General features: G+C 43.4%; 1 protein-coding gene across 1 annotated transcript in view; it reads left to right on the top strand.

Annotated features, from left to right (window-relative positions):
* The window catches only part of sns (sticks and stones), a 198345-nt gene that overhangs the window by 168002 nt on the left and 9257 nt on the right, over window positions 1-21086 (top strand). The window contains exons 4-16 of the mRNA XM_043427271.1: window positions 5377-5565; window positions 12208-12387; window positions 12563-12853; window positions 13495-13794; window positions 14040-14176; window positions 15188-15341; window positions 15424-15726; window positions 15883-16161; window positions 16256-16546; window positions 17084-17259; window positions 17412-17832; window positions 19342-19494; window positions 20416-20543. Coding sequence (XP_043283206.1) covers window positions 5377-5565; window positions 12208-12387; window positions 12563-12853; window positions 13495-13794; window positions 14040-14176; window positions 15188-15341; window positions 15424-15726; window positions 15883-16161; window positions 16256-16546; window positions 17084-17259; window positions 17412-17832; window positions 19342-19494; window positions 20416-20543 — 3002 coding nt within the window. The remainder of the gene's footprint in view (window positions 1-5376; window positions 5566-12207; window positions 12388-12562; window positions 12854-13494; window positions 13795-14039; window positions 14177-15187; window positions 15342-15423; window positions 15727-15882; window positions 16162-16255; window positions 16547-17083; window positions 17260-17411; window positions 17833-19341; window positions 19495-20415; window positions 20544-21086) is intronic.

The raw sequence follows: 21086 nt of genomic DNA, 5'->3' as shown, positions 1-21086 counted from the left end.
CGAGCTGGATCCTCGCGAGGATGAAAAAGAGTTTCAAAAAACACACAAAAAAGACAATAATGACGTTATCACGGACAGATGGAAAATACTGGCGTCCATTATTTGCTAAATACCTTTTGGTCGACGGAGGCGGAAGCGCGACGAATGCAAGCAGCCCAGAAGCTCCGGCGCTTAGTTTCCTCGATCTCGGTGCGCACTACTTGTTGGTCGGGGCCCCTTTACCCTCGTTCTTTCTTCCCTCCGTCCATATTTTCTCTTCCCCAGGTTTCTTTCGCCCCGGGAGGTGGCCGCCACTCCATTTCCGCTGTTTATTTTCCGAGTTATCTTCCCGAGAAACGTTTAATGTAATCGCGATACGAGTCTACAGCCAACATCCCAGATAATTAACAAAGAACGGAGCACCGGGTCCGAGGCTATCGCTCGAGAACGTATATTTTGTCAACTCCTTTTTCCCTCGCTGAGAGAACAGGCGAAACACCCCCTCGCGCGCCTTCCAGCTCCTCGTCGTGCTCCTCCGGAGCACCTTCGACTATTCCACCTTCTCGAGCAGACTCCAATATTTATAGGACGCTTGTACCATAGCACTCAACCACCCAAACCCCTCGAGCACCTCGTGTTTTTAATATACTATGCAGCTTCAATATCCGAGACACCCCCCCCCCTCCCCCCCGCGTGCATGCATTTTATTTTAATAAACCTCCGATCCCCTCCCCCTCGCCCTTCTTGCCATAATATATTAACTCGACTCGGCGAAACTCCGCCCTCCCGTCATTTGATACTCTTGAACACTCGAGATTAATACTGCGGAGGAAGGAATTAAAGATGCATTGTAGCTCTGAACAGACGATGAAGAAAATGGGATTATTCATTCACGGGGTATACTTCGCGATTGGATGGATCGTTGGGACTGTAAACGTCGAGTACACCGCGACCAAGGCATCGTTCAACTTTGTTTGAACATTCGTTGGAAACTTATATTCTCGTGAGTAGAAAAAAGGGAGATAAATTCGTCGAGTGCGAAGGTCTTTTGAGGTATTCTAGCATATTTTTGAAATATCATTCCAATATGTTTTTCGAGCATTTGTCACTGAAAACGCGGCTGTTTCGTCGTGTACCTTTGAAAGTACGGGCCTGTGGAATCGTGCGAAAGCAAAGGGTCCAAGGGGAAAGAGGAATTTTGACGAACGGCCAAAGCGTGTGCGAATAATTCGGAGAAAAAGTTTTGGGAATAAGAGACGAAAAGAGGTACGAAGAGTGCCAGGGCCGGGAACGGGATCGAGGCACTCAAGATTTTGATTCTTCGCGCGGATTATGAGCGAGCTGGATTCGAGGGCGGGCCGGGGGAGCGGGCGACGGCGACGAAGAGGGATGAAGAAAGATTGCGAGTGCAGCTGTGTAGCTGCTAGCAGAAGTACCAGCATCGCACGAGACTTACTGCGCTATCGCGCAGTTAAACTTAACGATCGCGTTCTCGTTTCGCCGCTCCGTGTCGTCGTATCCTGGGAGGGAGGGGCGGTACGACGGGGTCGCTCAGGAGCCTCCGAGCTCTCGTATGCAGCCTTCCCGAAATGGCGAGAAATTTGAGGAGCGCGCTCCTCCCTAAAATCCAAAGGGTTTTTGTCCTCGTAGATTTTTCTCCTGGACGCGCACATTGACGAGATTACAGCGCAATTACTCGGCGATGGCGAATCTGACGAGCCGTTAAACCGGCCGAAGTAGGCCGACCTCGTAAGCGGCTCACCGCGACCGCCTCCCACTCCCCCTCGAAAGCTCGATCGAAAATTCTAAAATAATCAGAAGACTTTGTGCAGGAATAATTCATCGCGGCATCGAATCTAACGCGGTTGCCGGACCTCCCTGCTCGCACGTGATCGGCACAACCGTCGACCTTCCCCAATCCCGTTTCCGCTCGAGCTCTCCTCCTCACCCCCTCAAACTCCCTCCTCGCGTCACCGGATAAGAGACCGGAGCACCGAGCTTGACGGTGAACGAGTGTCACTCCCTCGCACACGAGATAGGACGTTGATAGAGATCTTCACAGCGAACATGAAAGCCGTTACGGACGGGAAAAGAGTTTTGGAAAAACACGTACATCGAGTGCACGCCTCGTGAAATACCGAACCAGATGAGAAAATAACTCACCAACGACTCGATTTTTTTTCATTTCGCATGTATTTCAACGGAGTGCGAGCGCCAACGGGAGAAATATTGTCAGCCAATTTTCACCACTCACTTGTCAAAAGGACTGCTGATTTTCATTTGTTCCGCTGTGTGTGTGTTTTTTTTTCTTTTTTTTTTTTTTGCGAGCGGTGCAGTTCACCGAAACGCTCGGGGAATCGAAAAATCTGGATCCGAGAGAAGCGCTTCGAAGGGGGTAGAGAGAATTTTGGAAAATAAATTATCGAAAAAATGCGCTTTTTTTGAGCACGAATGCATTGGGCTTTTGCATCGAAATCGCTATGCATGGGAATATTTGAGCCCGAAAAATTCTGCGTCGCTTCAAAGCCGGGGGTTTTTTAAGGCCGACGAAGGCCAATGCGCGGGGTTGAAGGGTTCGCCCTCGAACCGTAGTAACGCGCCGCAGGGCGAGACTTTTATCTGCGACTCCGATAAAAACGAAAACACATAACGCGGCAGTGTAACGCGCACACAGAGACGCGAGAGGATAATACGAACGAACGAGATATCGCTCTGAATTTTTCATCCCTTTGTAGGGCATAGCCAAGGTGAAAAAAAAAAAACAGAGACGCGACGACGACTTTTTCAAGGCGGGCAGGGAAGAAAAACACCGGGTGACTCTTCGCTCGAGTTTACGAGCCAAAATCCATATGTTGTCGGAAACATTCTCGTGCTTCAAAGTCTTTGCTCTCAGCGCTTTTCTTCCCACAGAAACCATGGCATTCCATCCCTTTTACTTTCCTCGAGAAACGAATGGAAGTGGTACGAATACTTCACGCGCCTTTTATTCTCGTTTTACGTCGTATTGACACTTATTCATCGTTTACTTAAAATTCTAGCAAATCAAGGTAGTTCATGGACAAAACGATTTTCTTAAGAAAGTGTTGAAATTTACACAGAGTTTAAATGGCTAGTCGACTGATACTCGTCAAATTTTAAAGGGCTCGTCTCATTGGTTTTTGAGATAAACGTATTTCTTACGAAGTTTATGAAAATAACGCACACAATAACCATGAAGGTTTGGAAAAAATTCGAGACGATTGTCTTACTAGTAACAAAGATATGTTACGTTAAAGATTGAACGAAATTGGTAAAGAGCACTCGTATAACCTCGCATTTGTGTATTTCGGCATTTTGTTTCTTCTTGGCTTGGCCCATTCCTGTCAAGTCACACTTTTTTCTTGATTCATTTCCCTTTGTGTTTTCTCTTTGCGCTCTCTAAAGCAGTTTTTAACATAAAAACTACAGTATTTTAGCCAGGGACGAATGAAATTCGGAGTTCAGTGAGTGATGCGTCCCTGAATAATGGCTTGTAATTTCATTCGCCAAAGGATAAGTTGAAATATTTACAATTTTGAATTAATAACTCTGAAATTAATTTAGAGCGATTATATATTTAATGAGCAAGTCAAAATCGATCCAATTTAGGCATAAAATACGACACTTCGGGGATGATCTACCTTAATTTGAGCGCCTTATAAGCACGATAACACACGACGATACTACGAAGCCAATCGAATTTTTGCTCGCCGTCGAGCGCTGCGCGAATGAGCCCAAACCGATAATCTCTCTCGATGCAACATTTTCATGATCCCTATTCTCATAATTATTAAGCAATAAATTTCACGCTAACTCAGTTTCGTAGGCATTGCGGAAATCCGTGAAATACTCTCGCCAGGTTTGCTCACGCAGTACCGTGAGCACTTCTCTCTTGTATTTTCTTTTGTAAATCTCAACGGTCGTTTGACCAACGATTTTGCCGAGGAGGCTAAATAATCGGAGTAAATTCCGCTCCCTTCCTCCCCCAGCTGCAGAATCTCATGAAAATATTCACGCTACGATCGATCGGCCGTTATCATTGCGATTTTAATAAAGTGTACACAGAGCCTGCATTATTGAGGCCCCCGCAGCGAAATGAGGATCAAATTCCGTAGTTTTAACATCTGGAAACGAAAGCGTGTGTGTGTGTGTGTGGGGAAGGCGTGCGCAAAATGTACGCCAAACTATAGATGTGCGTCGAATGGCGCGTGGCAGAATAATCCGGATATTTGTGAAGATTAATTGTTTCCAGACACATAGCGTTATTAAACCCTCATTTTACGTGCGCGTTTTCGCTGAACTCAATCGAGCCGAAAACGTTTTTTTGCCTCGCGACTCCTAAAATGATAACACCTGTTTTTGAAAACTGTTTTAAATTAATCCTGTTGTAAATTAAAAACTATTTTTTTATTTACGATTTCGAATTTTCGCGCGGAAACTCGAGCGCGAATTGTCAGAAATCAAGAAAATTGTGGATTCTTCGCCACCATCAACGTGTTTAGCATCGGTAGATTTGTACCTTCTGCTTTCACAAAACAGACGAAAAAAGGCAATTTTTAAAATTGAGTTATAAAATTTACGTTGCATTTTGGTCAATAAATATTGATTTTCCTATTTTTTTTTTTTTTTTTTTCACATCGTGTAAAATACCCTGCAAAGCAGCGTATCAAATCTAGCGGATTCCTCTTTATGGGTAAAATCCGTCCGAGAGCAGCAGGCCCGAAATTTCCCTCCTAATTATTTCGTTCGCGACAAGAAAAAGGCACTTTAGTAGTCGAATTGGTACGTGGACGCAGAGAGGGACTCGCGGGGCTGCCCACGCTGGCTAATTATTATTCCAGCTCGCAACAAATTGCCCTCGAAATGACTCCAATCATTTCAGACTGTAAAAACGTGTGGAAGAAGCGACTGAACCGGAAAACACGTGCGTGTGAGGCGGCATTTCACCTTGCACGCTCGCGTTGCGAAACGCTCCGCGAATTATTTTCATTCGGGCAAATTTATGTGGAGATTCGTCCATGCAAAGAAAAGATAATCGAGTGCATCGAGGTGGCTTCGCCCGGTCGATTCGTCTTTCGATTTTTCCACCCGGTCGAGTCCTTCGAGCATGTGTTTTTTCATCGTACTGCTAAAGTAAATGAACAATAAAATCAAAGAAAAAAAAAAAAAAAAGCATTAAAATATCTAAAAGAGTCTACCGTTGGGCAGAAAACACGATAAAATGTTTGACGAGATGAACAAAAGTCGAGGTTTTTCAATGGAAGAGTCACGCGAAATGACTCATATGTATGGAAATAAAAAGAGGGAAAAATAGAGGGAAAGGCAAAAGGTACGCGCCGCCGTTATTTGATCTCATATGGATGTATTTTTTGTTCACAGCGCCGCCTCAAAAGGTCGAGATCAGCAGCCACCCGGACAAGGCAAAAATCGAGGTTAACGTGGGCGAGTCGCTACGTCTCGACTGTGCAGTGAGATATGCCAAACCCGCAGCCACGATAGTCTGGTATCGTGGAAACTCGCAGATCAAAGGAGGCGACACAAGCGTCACGCCAATTTCCATTGAAGATGGTGAGCATTTGGGAGCCTCTATGTATGTACATATATATGGAAGATTTCATGCCAACTGCGAGCAAGGAAACTTCGATCGAGGTGGCTCCGGATCCACTGATTTTTCTCTTTTTTTTTATTTATCTCTCGTACCAACTTTTCTATATCTCGCTTTGTATTTCTCGTCGATGTTATCGCATTTTTTTCTCTTCGGAGGGCGAACTACGATCTATGAGATTTGCGAGCATGCGTTTTGTTTCTGCATTAAGGGGTTCACCGCGCCTGGCAGCCGCATTTTTTGGGGTTTTTTCGCCATTTTTTTGCGGCAAGGAAAAAAAAGATAGAATTTTGAAATTTGAAGGGTTTATTCATCGATGTTTCAACTCTACGCGATGCCATTTTTTTATCATGATATCGCGGGTAGATTCGGTGTAAAACTAATCCACAGGAACCCAGAATGCGTTTCTCCATGGTCTCCACGATTCTGGGGATTCGGATGATCTGAGATGAGAAAACTAAAGAGCTTTTTTATTTGTAAAACAGTGGCTGTCGCCTGAATTAATATCATGAACAGAAATGTTGAGAATTTAAGGATTTTCGCGCTTTGAAGCATTTTTGAGAATTGAAGTTTTGTGTATATTACATGCACTTCGTTTACAATAAACAAGTCCTTCAAATTTCAAAAATCTGTGTTTCTTCAGCGCAAACAAAATCGGGAAAAACCCCCAAAAAATTCGGCTCCCATAAATATCGTCGAGAATTTAATCGAAGTCGACGAAGCGAATAACGGTTTTCGAGAAGCTCAAACGAAAATCGTACCGACGGAAAAAAGTTGTGCGATTTTTGCTTCTCGAGTTAATTTATCCTTCCCGTGCAAATTTGTCAACTTCGTTTTTCCACCCGGAAGCATTTACCTTACGAAAACATCGCAGAATTTTATTCCGGAGGAAAATTTGAAAAAACGCTCCCAACTATCTCGTTTAATTTTCCACCTTTTTACAAAGCAAACGAGAATTTCCGTCAGCAAATAATTTCATTAAATTAAAATCGCGTACGCGTATTGATTCTAGCCTTCTTCAATTAGCAGCGGGAAATCCGAGAGGAAAATTCATAGACGAGTGTGACAAAGTCCGATATTTAGTCGATGGTTCCCGCGCGGAGCTCAGTTTCGTGTTGCCAATCCACATTCGCGTTTCTTGCTCTCTCTCTCTCTCCACTCGGAAATAAAAGGAGTGCACAAAAATATTGGCGGTAATGGAGCAGACTGAGGGGAGTGGTGGTACAGGTTGTTTTAAAAATCGAACCGAAAATAGCGCTCTTTCCGTTCGGACGAGTGCGACGAGACACGGGGAAAACAGGCGTCTGACCGATATCAGAAGTTTCTACTTGCGTCGGTACGTTGGCCGATGAGCTGGCTCTGTTTTTCTCCCATTCACAGCCGCGCGCGCGGGGCCGGTTTTGCCTGCGCTTTTCGAATCTGCGCTCCGAGGCTGCACGCTCGGCTCGGGTTGCACGTTCGCGTTTCCTTTTGTTTTATTCATTGTGAGGCTGACGTGCATGCGTGCGTGCAAAATTTAAGGTAACAAAATGGATATTGAGTCGAGCAATGGGACGGCTGCGTGCTCAAATTTGGCAGCTTTGTTCGCGCGTTGCCTTAACGAGAAACGGGAGTTGTAAATGAGTGAGGAAGCATTCATTTCCCAAGTTCGTCAAGTGTCCAAAAGTTTTTTTTTCTACTCTCGAATATCCAAAATTACAAAAGCTTTGATCCCTCCGCGAGCGCGTCACGCATTGGAACGCTAATCCCCCAACCGAATTTCCTCTCATTTTCCACGTCAAATTCGCCCGCTCGGATACACAAAAGGAGTATGTGAGCTTTTATGATTCCGGAAACAGAGGGTTTAGGGGGAAACGGTGCGCGGGAGCTTTCCGCAAGTGATATTCTGCTATCTTCGAAACTTCGCCGTTGCTCAGAACTGCATAAAAAAATGAGAGAAAAGAAAGAAGGAGGATGAAGAATTCTTTACAAAGTCAAAGCTGCTTTCTCTCCGAGAGAGGGGAAGCGGGGGGAGTAAAAAAGGAGAATCGATAACCGATCGCTACGATATTCAAACTCGAGATATATTGGCCTCGCTACCGGAGTAACACTCAAAGAAAATTTGCAATCCTCGCCCCCCCCCCCCCCACCTTCCTCGTTCGCTCCTCTTCGCCCCTTTGTCTCTTCCTTTCTGTCTTTTTGCCTCATCGTCGTTCGCGTCCGTTTGCACCGGTAATAATCCGAGGAATCCTTCTTCCCCGTTGCCACAAAGATTCGGAGGAGCGATGCGCGACCGCGGGGAGCAGGGTGCTGTTTGAGCGTTCTTCGGGAGTTTCGCTCGAGAAGGAGGAAGAGAAAGAGAGAGAAAGGCTGAAGGGAGAGCGAGGGAGGTTAAACCGTATAGAAAATGCCGTAGCTGGAGGATTGCCCGGTTAAATTTTCGTCGTGCCACGGATACGAAACGAAGAGGTTTATATCCACTAAACTTGATACTAATAGATGGAAAGGCGTATCTTCGAAGATTTCGAAGGAAGAGTATAGCTCGGATAAGATTCTTTTGATTTGAGGGTACAAAAGCGCGGGGTACGCGGCGGGATTTCGGTTCGCAAAGGCGCTTTCGCGGCCTCCCTGGGACTGAACTCGACGCCCTTCTGTCCTCGAGTCGTCTTGAAACGTATACACAGACAAATATATATATGTAAAATCGTGGAAAGCTCAACTTTATTCGAGAATGAAAATGAGCGAGAGAATGAGAGAAAAACTAGCAGCTCGGCTGTATATAGAACGAGGTAAAAAGTATAAGGGCGATGAAAAGAGAGATGAAAAAGGGAGAAAAATGGTACGAGAGTGCAAGAGAGAGAGAGAGAGAGAGAGAGAGAGCGAAGGAAGCGGTAAGCCCGGCGATCCGAGAACGCGAAACGCTTTCGACGACGAAGCTGCTTCTGGCTCGTCGCAGAGAGTGATTTTCCCGCGCTCGGTATATATCCCGGGCTATCGATTCGCAACCCTCCCACACACCGGCCTCGGGTAGCATCGTCAAGCGCAGCGGGGCAAAAGCTGAACCGCGCCCCTGCCACGTCCAGCATCCTTCCGTCCGAAAGTAAAAAGGATCACTCTATTCCCAAACTTTCTCTCTCTCTCTCTCTCTCTCTCTCCTCTCGGTCCCTTTGATTTTCTCTCGTGCTGCTCCCAATACATCATGCGATATTCTGGAAAAGTCATTTTCCGGATATCCTCGCAACTGCTTGCCCGCAACGGATCTCTTCTTCTCCTTTATTCATTTTATTCCTCCTGCGCTGTGCTGGTTGCTTATCTCTCTCTTTTTTTTTTTATTTTTTTATTTTTATTTTTTTCATTTTTTTATTTTTTTATTTTTCTCCTCTATTTTTACTCGAGGCTTTATCCCTCGTGTTCCGTTTGTTCAAAGTATTATAGGTATATGCCTGGTGCGCCCGGAGTCATGTAAACGCACGACTCGCCGGGGCTGCTGAGCATTACGGAGGCGTACGATTCAAGTTCCACTGAGAAACGACCTATTTGCCATACGACTTTTTCATTTTCAACCATAAATCCAACAGATACGTACCTTCTATCGGTGTATGCTCCTCCGCGCGTGTATTGCATGGATAAACGTACGAAAGTATATCAACGAACAAAAGAACACTTGAGTCGTTGGGGAGGGGGGGGGGCAGGGGGGGGGGGGGCAGGAAAACAATGAAAACGAATAAAAAGCAAGCTTTTCAGTTTTGTTTTTCATCTTTGCGTTCGCGAACCTCGCCCCTTGCCCCTTGAGCCTCGCCGATTTGTCTCGTTCCCCTCCGCGCCCTTTACTTTTCCTGCTCCCTTCTCAATTTCATCTCACTTATTTATCCTTGCGGGCTTATCTCCTTGGTCCATTGGACGAGGACGATACACACGGCTCTGGCTGCGCTCCAATTTGAAAAATCAACCGTTTTCTCTCCCCTTCCCTCTCCCCGGGATCTCTCTATGAAAAGCTCTCGAACTTATATCCGGCGCACCGCGAGCCGTTTCCCTGTTCGCGATCTTACAGCGCCCGACTCGTTTTTTGCTGGCCCTCGGAGCACCGAGCTTTCCCGCTTCCGGTGGCTGCACAAGTTCCTCTTCGCTTTCTTCGCTTTCTTCCCTCCTCCCCCCCATTGCCCCCTTTTATTTCGGAGTCCGCTGCGCACTCCCGCGAGTGCGTGTACTCTTCGGATTACCGCGCGAAACTCCACCAAAGTGTAAATCTCCGCGTCAGCTGAGAGGCTTTACGTGCGATGAGGTAAAATGCTCCGCGAGCGAAAGCGCCCGGAGAAAAATCTTGGCCCCGGATCCCGTCATCCGTGTCCCCGTGTCCACCGGGACTCGCGGAAAACCGCGGAGAACGCCTGTCTCCCCGGACCTCCGTTTCCAAAATAAAATACGAGCGTACACTCTCCTCTGCACAAACATACCGGTGCGGAGGGAGCATCAAAAAGAGGATGCTGCCAGTGCTTGTCCAGTAAAAGCCCGCTTGCCCTCTCGCCCTTATTCCTCTTTTGTTATTTATCCAAAGTCTTCGTACTTCTCGGCCCCCCTCTGGCCGGAAGCCTCGGAGCTTTCAGCTCGAGATTTCATCCAAACTCCCCGACGAATGTTTCGCTCTGGAACGACTCGAACGATCCTGCTTGCGTACACTCGGGCTCCCAGCACAGAGTAGTACGCGATCCTATAAAAATAGAGGAAGAAACAAAATGTGAATACGCGATTCTACGATTCGCTATTGTACCGAACCTGATACATGGGGCTTGGCCAATCCCGGAGCTCGAATGCCACAAATTGTTTTTCCGATTTTTATATACCCCTCTCGCCCATTCGCTCTTTCCGGGAACGGCCAAATTTCATATTACATATTATTTATCCTTTTCGTGAATATTCGTAGATTTCGTTTTTACTCCTCGCAAATATTACTTAGGGGAACGAGACTCAACTGTCCAATGGTTTTTACGACTGAGAGCTCCCTCCTGACAGTATGCCGGGGGATCTTCGGTGCGGGCTTTCGAAACAATGAAATACTGTTTTATTTTCTTCCTCGGGAATTTCGGCTCGAACATTTTTTCGTTGACTTTCCCCGTCGCCATTGTTACGAATATTCCTTTTTACACCTTCGTTTCAATGTTTTCTTTCTCATTTTCGTTCGTTTTTAAAACTCCTTTTCATTCCTGCTCGATCCGGATGATAATCACAGGACGAAAGTCGCGAAAAACATCGCTGCTGGGTCTCGAGGCCAAAAGTTGTCTTATTTTTCATCCGATCGCCTCGTAAATTGTAAAAAATAAAATAAATAATACAAAAGAAGGAAAGGGGCGAAGCGCGTCGGGATTGTATGCAAAATTTAATGCGCCATCCGATGTAACGGTTTTTGAGCTGTAGCTTGACGTTTATTATGGCGAAGCAGCACACGAATGAGCCTGAAAACCATCAAGTTTAAACGGCTTTATCGATCGTCACTCGAGGCCATATGGCATATCCGTAAAATCTAGATAATTTGTGCTGAAAATTGGACTAACCTGCGCGAAGCTCGAACGGTAATAAAGCATGCGCTCGCGGGCGGTTCGCACTAAATATGTCAGATTCCATAAGATGGTAAATCACGAATCGGCGGAATATACCGCGGCGGGTTTCACCTCGAATCATTCGTTGAAAAAATGAGGATTCGAATGAACGCGGAGGGGCTCGGAGGTCGGAGTCAAACGACGATTTAAATGAAAATTAAATGAAAAATGAAGAAGAAAAAATGGATTTTTCCGCCGAATTTTGGAGTGAAATTTTGCAGAAATTTGAGAAGCATTAATCACGAAGCGAAATATCCGGAGAGCGCGTGTATAGTTTCGCAGAGAAATTACCTCGCGAAAGCTCCATTTTTCCTGCTTTCTTTGCTCCTCTTTCAAGCCCCTTTTTTTAATGCCTCATGGGCTCGTGTAATCCGCAGCGAAGCACCGAGCACGCGGTTCGCCAATCTCACAGCAGGGACTGAAAAACCCTCGACCTCTCCTATATGTGTGAGCTTTTAATCCGTTGAGGGATAGGCCTTCCCCATTCACCCGAGATTCCCGACAACGTTGAGAACCGCGAGCACGTTACGGTCATTAGCCCCGCTGCCAAAACTCTTCCCGTTAACGAAGACCAAAAATCTGCTCCTTCGGGGCGGGGCGGTGCAGCATCCGATTAAAAAACAAAAACGATATCACAACCTCCGGCGCTCTTATCGGGCTGCTGCTGCCAGAGTTTACGAATATACTTGAGACGAAATCAAGAGCAATTCGCTGTTGAAACAACTCCGAAAATCCGATATATTCTGCCGTCTTTGAAAGCCTTTTTCTCCCCGAGTGCCACAACGATCGTTAGCAACGTTACGAATCTTTTGAAACGTTGCTTCTTCACACGTGGAAACGAATGACTGGAAAGCGAACGTTTCCTCTCAAAATAGCGATAAATTGAAAGAATAACTTTGGTCGACTTGAATTCAACGATTTCGTGTCTCGCGATCTCAGCGAAAGGCCAATGTCCGGTGTAAAAATACATAACTGAAAACTTCGATCGCGCGCACTTAAGTAATTTCGTTCCCGTGCCCTCTTTTTTTCCAGACAAAGAACTGGTCAAGCCAGGCGAGCTGAGGAAAACATTGCTCAAATACGACACCCATGGATCGATTACGATAACGCCAACGCAGGACGACGACGAGACTGATTACACCTGCGATGCTAGACATCCCGCGATTAAAGTTGGAAGGCCCATGAGAGCGACGGTCAAACTCTCAGTTTTCTGTGAGTCGAATCGTCTTGAATTTTTGTCAAATTTTCCATTATCCATCATTTTTTAAATGTTTCTTCGAGAAGCCACCAACGTCGCGTTCGATAAACGATTGAGCGACGAAAATCGACGGGTTTTCATTTCTTGCCGCCATTTCCGAGCCCTCGTTCAACTTCGTTCGACTTACAGATCCCCCCGGAACTCCCTACATCGAGGGATACACGGAAGGCGAAGTTATTCAGCGCGGACATCAGGTCGAGTTGGTTTGCAGATCGAGGGGCGGGAACCCCCCGGCTCAGATAGTCTGGTTCCGTAACTCGGAGAGCCTCAACACCGTTTATCGTACCGAGGGCAGACTATCCGAAAGTACGTTGTCTTTTACGGCGCGCGCCGAGGACGATAAAGCCAGATACAGATGCGAGGTCTCGAATGTCATGACCCTGTCGCCGATGAATGTGCACGTGGATCTGACCGTTTTGTGTGAGTATTTCAGCACCAACGGAAACAATGATTTATCGTTGGTTTGGAATTGCACTGGAAAGGGGTCCAAAAAAAATCGTTCTTTTCGACTGATTCAAAGCCTCGCGAATTGTTTTTTTCGTCGTTTTTTTTTTCGTTTTTTTTTTTTTTTATCTGTGATTTTATAAAAATCACTCACCGCTGTAAAGTTTCGGGTTTCCCGAGGCTGACACATTTCCCATTGACACTCGATTTGTTTTTCGTTCGAACGAGAATTATTATTTTTATTTATAAAATTAGAGGGAATTTCAATTTCCAGGTTTTATCCTCGCTCTTTATTTTTTGTGTTAAATAAAATTTACTTCTTTCATATCCGCGGTGAATTTGATGCCAAAGTTAATATTTACGTATCATTCGGATGAAAATATTCGTTATTTGTCAGAAAGTCTCGCTTCCCACAGTGGTTTTAATTTTGTTTTTATTTTGCCTTTTTCCCGTGTATGGATTTCATTTTGATATTACATATTTCAACTTCGTATTTCCATTTGTGCTTTTAACCGAAAAATTTCGATTCATTTCTCCCGGTTGTACCCGCCGATTTGAATTTTTTTCGCAAACATTCGTTTTTATGACGCGCTCAATTGGAAATTTTCCATTTTCAGTCTCACCGGTCGATGTTAAAATAACCGGAGCGTCCGAGGCGAAAGCCGAGCAGGAAGTAACGACCGTTTGCACCACTGCCAAGTCGAATCCACCTGCGGACATCAAGTGGACCGTCGGTGGCGTTAATTTCAGTAACAGCACGCAGAGAACTGTGCCGGCGACCAACGGCGGCTGGATCACAACGTCGAACGTCACGTTCACGATAAGCAAGGAAGTACGACGCGTCGTTGTTATTTGTCACGCGATGAACGCGAGAATCGGCACTACCGTCACCGGCACGCACATCGTTAACGTTATTTGTACGTATTTTTCCATTTCAAGCTCTTGCCGATCGATTTTCAACGGGATTTATAAACATTTTCACGCAGAGCCTGAAAAACGGTGAAACGAGCTTAAAGCATCGTTCGAAAAGCACCTCGACACCGGATTATCAGCGCGAATTCATTTTCATCCATCCTCGTCCCCCAACAAAGCCAATTTCGAAAAAAAAAAAAAGAACTATGGAAAATACTGAATTCAAATTTACTTTTCTTTCTCGTCACAGATCCGCCTACTGCTCTCGACATAATTGGGTTTGATCAGCACACAAACATCGACGCCGGTGCTATTTTGAGACTGACGTGCACTGCCATCGCTGGAAATCCTCCTGCGTCACTCACCTGGTACAAGAACGACAGAAACGTAAGATATTTACCAGCATTTCCTCCTCGACGAGAAAATAATCGGTGGAATTGACAGCGATGCATGGTTGGGTGATGAGAAGACATGTTTAACGATAAACGTCAAGTTTTTATGGTAAAATTTTCATTCGTCGGATTCTGCTGTCTCGATAAAAATCTTAGACTCCCTTCGAAACACTGATTTCAATGAATTTTTATGAACTTTCAAAAGATGCATAAAAATCGAAGCGATCGTAAATGAAGCGATCGCACGAAGAACGAGGCAACGGAATAAACAATGGGCAAGCGTGAGGACGTTGGAAAACGTGCGGAATATATTAACTCAAATTGATGGGAGCATAATAAAAGTAAACAGTACGAAGTTAGAGGTGAAAAATAAGAATGCCAGGTGAAACAGAATGAAACGTTAAAAAGTATGAAGGAAAGAATGACTTTGAGAGAATGTAGATTAAAAAGTAAAATGTTGATATTATACGGTACCGAATAGAAATTCAAGTGTAAGGGCGCAGGAAGTACCGAACAAAGTGTTAAAAGTAAAAAAAAAAAAAGAAAAAAAGAAAACAAGGTGAAAATACGAGCGCGATGAGCAAAGAACGACGGGTCTAATATATACGTAGTTGAGACTGAAGAATTCTGAGCGAAGAATATCGAGTTAAGACTTGAAAAGCACAATGTAATTCATAAAGGGCAAAAGATTCAGATCGAAAATGTAAAAGCGAATAAGAGTGAAGAAAGAAGGTAAATTGACTTGCAGAAAGTATCAAAGGCGAGGTAAACAACAATTTGCATAGTCCTGAATTAAAAAAATATTTCAAGAATGGAGAGCTAAAAAGCGAAAAATTCAATCGACCAATATTTTCGTTGCCTTTGAAAATTGCCCCCAATTAGGGCAATTTTATGTTGGGAAAATATTGCAACGATTCCTTTAGATGATAAATTGAATGAAAATTCAGAATAAAGCAGCATATTCTCGTCGGAGAATTTTCATCAGAATTCATCGTTATGCTTACAGATTTCTGGGACAACGAAATTTCGAGACGAAGTTGCCTCGAACGAAGTGGAAATTCTCGTAAATGCGTCGGACAACAATGCGAAAGTTAGATGCGAGGCGGTCAATTCTGCCACTGTTGTTCCAATGAGCCGTGAACTCGTGCTCCGCGTGAATTGTAAGTAAATTCGACCATTTTATTATCTCGACGGAGCATTAATTTTGACTCGAGCCTGTGAATTAATAGATTTGCTTTTCAGTCCCACCAGCCAAAGTTAAAATAACTCACGAGCCAAAGGAATTTCGGGCTGGCCAAGTCGGCCGAATAATCTGTGAATCGAGCAGCAGCAATCCACCGGCTCACATGACATGGTTCAACCATGGACAGGCGCTCGAGAGCACGAGGAATAGCACCAAAGTCGCTGAACACGGGGGTGCCATTTCGAGAGTCGAATTAAGGTTGGACTTGACCGAAAATATGAACGGTGACATTTACACGTGTGAAGCCAAGAATATCCAGATGCAGAGGGCGAGCCTCGACGCCACGACGCTCAATGTTCTCTGTGAGTTTCGTAATTGTTCACTCTTTCAAAATCTCCATTTTTTGAGAAATTCTCAAAACATATATCCAGGAAAGCGACGAGTCATTTCCATTTGATTTCGATCACAGTGAAAAAAAAAAGTGGACCGATAAATTTTGTTTTTTGACCTTCTCACAGACAAACCGAAATTCGAGACGTTGGAGGCGAACGAGTTGATAGGGATGGAAGGTGAGCCCTACGTCATATCAGTTTCGGCCAAGGCGAATCCGTCGGACGTAAATTACACGTGGACGAGGGATGGTTTGCCGTTGAGCACCGATAAAAACATACGAATAACGGCGCGTAGCGCGACTCTCAATATAACGAGATTGGTTCGCACCGATGCCGGAACTTACATTTGCGAGGCAACCAACAAAGAGGGAACAACATTTTATCAACTAAATTTGACGGTGCAATGTGAGTTTACCTTCGAGCTTTCGCACAAGTCTTCCCACACCGTTTTAAGTTTCAATGCAATTATTTCTTCCTTGTCGTTTTTTTGTCGCTACAGACGCTGCCGAAATAAAAAGAACATCGAAAAGCGATTTGGTGTACCCACCAAACCAGGAGGCCAAATTGTTCTGCGAAATAGACGGCAGCCCGATCGGTGACGAATACGTCACCTGGTTCAAAGATGGCACTAACTCCGAACTCGCTGTTCGATATTCAACCTCCTTCGCCAACAAAACCTCCTACCTTCATATTGAAAATCCTGGACAAGAGGACGTCGGCCAATATCGCTGCAATGTCAACAATGGAATTGGAAACGTTACCTCAGAGCCTATTCTCTTCATAACTAATTGTACGTACAAAATCAAGTAGAAGGTGATTGATTATTTTTCTCGATTTTCATATAAATCAAACGAGAATTTCCATTTTGGTGATCTAAAAGCTGAGCTTCCAACCACTAAATCAATTTTGGCAATTATTCAAGACCAAATTTTTTATATCAGAAACATTTCTACTCCAATTATTGCATGACAATGGAAAAAGCGTAAATTGCTTAAAGCGTTCTACGGTCACTGCGTCAGGATTCACCTTCCTTCCAATCTTCTGAGGCTGTGAAATAGCATGAAAGAACATTCTGACGTATTTTTATGAAGGAACAATCGCTAGTAAAACCGTAAGGGAAACATAGTATCCGATAATTGGACAAACATACTGCAAAGTTGTTGGTTCTGGCGACGTTTATACCCGACTTATGCGTTTGAAGCATGATTGGTTTTTGAAAGCAAACAAGGATTTTGAGCTTTGAAGAAAAGCTGGATAAAAAGCTCGTGAAAAACTCGGAGAAATCGATAATTTCATACTTTTTATAAAATTTCATTTTCATCAACAGTTGAGCCTGTGATGATGAACACGCCCCTGACGAGAAAAGCTGCGGCCACCAAAGGGGACAGTGTCAAGCTCTACTGTAAAGCACGAGGTTCTCCAATGCCGAAGTTCATTTGGATGTTCGGTTCGAAAACGTTGTCTAACGTAGGGACCCAGAAATACGAGATCGTCTACAGCAACGTAAGTGATAATTTGGAAAAAACAAACATTTGAAAGACAAAATATCTCGATTCGAATTGAAAAATTTGAGGTACTAAATCCCATGAATGAGAATATTATGGAATCGAAAGATTATCATTTGCCTGACATTTCGAATGACTGATGCCCAACAGATATCGAAGCTCGAAGCTCAATCGACGATGACGGTGCATCACGTGAACTCGAAAGATTACGGGAAATACGTTTGTCAAGCTCGAAACAAAATGGGACACTCGAGCGACGAAATACATTTGAACGTAACTTCGCCCCCCGATCAACCGAGCGATCTCGAGGTTTTCAATGTGACCCACGATTCGGTTACGCTCATATGGAAGCGTGGTTTCGACGGCGGTTTGAATACCTCCCATCAAATTCGCTGGCGACAAGCACTCGATAACGAAGACCGTTACTATTACATGGACATCAGTCCTGGAAATTATACGGCTCTCGTTTCCGGCCTGAAACTCGGAACGTATTATGTTTTCAGTATAAAAGCCATCAACGCCAAAGGCGAAAGTCGTTTTCTACCGGATGTGGTCAAGGTCCAAACGTTACGTAAGTTTCAACCATTTTCAATATGCTTCGGGATAATAAACAAACGTAAAGTCACGTAGAAGCTTCATTGGAATGCAACAAAATCATTCGATGAAAAAATCGATGAAAATGCCACCGATAAATAACAAAATTGCATTCCAACGATGTAAACTCAGATCTACTGGGTATGAGAATGAGTTTTAATCGTTTCGTCTTTTTTTTTCCCCCATTCAAAACGATTAAATCTCATGTCGATACCCGATAATTGTGGAAAGTGCAGCGACAGGCTTTCTTTTTTGTCAAAAATGTTTCTCCACATCAATGACGATGACTCGTCCATGACACAAATCGCTCACTTCATGCTCATTGATCGTCAGTTTTTAACATCGCGAATTTTCGATAAACCTTGCGGTTATTGAGGAACGTATTTTTTTCGTGACCCCGTGTGTTTTTATCTGTATTCCAGACTCTTTGTTTTCATTGACAAAACGATAATGAATCGGATAATCCGCACTTTCGCACGGACAAAACGAGTATCATTCTTTCAGTATTTTATTGAAAAAAATTTGTCAGTTTTTATTTCAAATATCGACAATGGAATTAAATATTAATTATTCGGAATACGGTTCCGGCTAATCTCCGATAAATTTTAACAACAAATTCACGCTTCGATGAATCCTCAACCGAATGAATATTTTATTAACGTCACGCTCGAAAAATTAATAGATTTCCGTATCAAATTCGTTCCTCAATACGTAAATTATTCAACGGGGTTCATTCGTAAAACAAATAGCTCGGAGTATGTGTAACGATGGCAAAAAAATAACTGGCTAAATGCAGATAACTTGTATGCATGGGCTTAATTAAAGCGATTAATTCGCGAATGATTCTACGGAGCTTAAAAATATAAAACGTTCGGCTTTTTTAAAAATCGACGTTGAATTTTCGACGTTTCGTAGAATATATAAAAATGGATGAAAATTACGACGTTGTTATACGTCGATGAATTTTGTAACAGCATTACGGTGTAAAATCCTCGTTGAATAAACATTGTTTGAGCTCGGGTTTTGTGGTAAAGGTGCGATTGCGGTAGTAGGAGTAATAGTTTTAAAAATATTCGAAAATATTGTAAACCTTGCAGCGATAAGCGATTAGCGACGGTTGGCAGAGTCTTGAGAATACTTTGAACGCTGTATTCCGTCAGTTTCCATAAATTTGAAAAGTAGGAAATAGACTAAAATTCGAGAATTAGAAGGCGACTCAAGAATCTTGAAAAATTGAAAGAAAATTCAATTTGCATGGATTAATTAGATAATTGGTGAAATCGCTGCTTGGAAAATGTTGCTTGAATATAAAATAGACTGAAATGGAAAGGAGCTTCCACCAAGTATAATTAAATAAAACAAAAAATTCGCCTTAATTATTTCCGATACTGTTCGGTCGTTCTGCGAGGAGTAAAATAATCGAAAACTAACACGTTCGCTGCATGTTCAACGGTCCGGGGTGACGGGTTATTGGCTTGGGTTACAGGCGAGGCGCCACCAACACAGTTACCGACGAGCGAGATTAACTCATCATACATCATCGTCATAATCATCGCTGTATCTGCCTGCGCTTGTCTCCTCATTGCTACGCCCATTGTCTATGCCACATTAAAGTCGATAAAGAAGGCCCAGCGCTCTGGTAAATATCGTTCGCTAATAAGGATATTCCTTTTCTCTTTTTTTTTCTGTTCATTTTTGGACCCCTCCCCAACCCCCGACTGCAATACCAGGACCGAATAACGAGGTGAACCTGCCGGACGTGCTCTCCGAAAAAGGCGACTCACCGATGAATTATGTCTATACTGTCATTGCCACTTCCGTCGTCTTTTTTATCGTTAATCTCTTCGTCTTGTTGTGGTACATTGTGAGAAAGAGAAATAAGGCCCGTAAGTGTCGAACCGTCAAATCTCATGTCACCTTTATTTCCTCGTATTATACGAATCAACCTCCGTTATTCCATTAATTCATTGCTGTTTGTACTTTTATTTGAGTTTTTTTTTTTTTTTCTCGTGTTTTACCAATTTTGGAGGTAACAAAATTAAGATTATCTCATCCACTTTTGAGCTGATTCTTTTCCAACTCTTTTGTTTTGTTATTCATTCAATTTTTTAGCTGTGTAAGCGTATAAAAACTCGTTGAGTCATTTATTGATCAAATTTTCTACATTTTTTTAACTCACGTACGAAAATCGTGGCACTGAAGTTTCCTGGGGGTATAAAATTGGAGAAAACAGTTTATAACAGTGATTGAAATAGTGAAAAAATGCTTCTCAGTTTTCTATATTTCCTGTTTGGAAAAAAAATCATTTTTTTCTCATGGAAAATTTTATAATCCAAATTGTTTGAAAGCTATAAAAAAAAATCCATATTTTTCAATCCACAGAGAATAAATTGATCGAAATAAAGTCACTACTTTGAATAAATTTATTGTTTCTATGGTCAGAATTCTCCGTGGATTAATATTCACAAAAAAAAGTATTGTTTGAAGCAATAATAATTGCCGATTTTTGGCCACCACCAAATTGTCCTAATTCGTCATAAATTCATTGATATTTTGGCAGGCATAAATAAATCACAGACTGCGGACATGTACGCGCCATCAACCGTCAACGGGGACACGATGACCGGTGAATTAAGTTCAGTCTCGGACGAGAAGAGCGACGTTAACTTCGACGCAAACGATTACGTGGTCAGTGCGATCAGTCAATATGTTCTTAGTAACAAGTAATGTCGGAGGGTAGGTTTGAGTTCTGTTAACACATTTTCTTTGGCCCATTTTCGACTTAGTTTCTTCGCCCGTACCTTTATTCCCGCCTTTTGCTTCCGTCTCCTCGCCCGTTTACGCTAAACTTGCACCTCCATTAATCTTCATTTTTTCCCGTTTTCTGTCTCAATGAAACTTGAATTGCCCGACGCTCTCTGACACTACATTGATATTTGGATGTTATTTATTTCGTTGTTTTACAATCGCAGCGATTTTTTTCGGTCTTGACTTCGCTCACCAGGAATATTGAATCTTCAATCAAAGTTTCTCGTTCGAAATTTTTCATTTTAAAACGAATAATTGAACGCCTGGCTCAGTACCGAAGTCAGAATCAATGAAGATTTTTAAAAATTAACATCCGAAGCTTCGCTTCGAAGCTCGGTCTTGAACTCGATCCCAGAAAGTGGGTCATTCCTACCCAAACATAATATCTCGGAGTGAATTGACTCGAATTGTTTTTTTTCAATA

The sequence above is a fragment of the Venturia canescens genome, chromosome 8 (assembly GCF_019457755.1).
Source record: "Venturia canescens isolate UGA chromosome 8, ASM1945775v1, whole genome shotgun sequence".
Lineage (NCBI taxonomy): Eukaryota > Metazoa > Arthropoda > Insecta > Hymenoptera > Ichneumonidae > Venturia > Venturia canescens.
The sequence above is the reverse complement of the archived record's forward strand: the minus strand, read 5'-3'. Positions and strand labels throughout refer to the sequence as shown.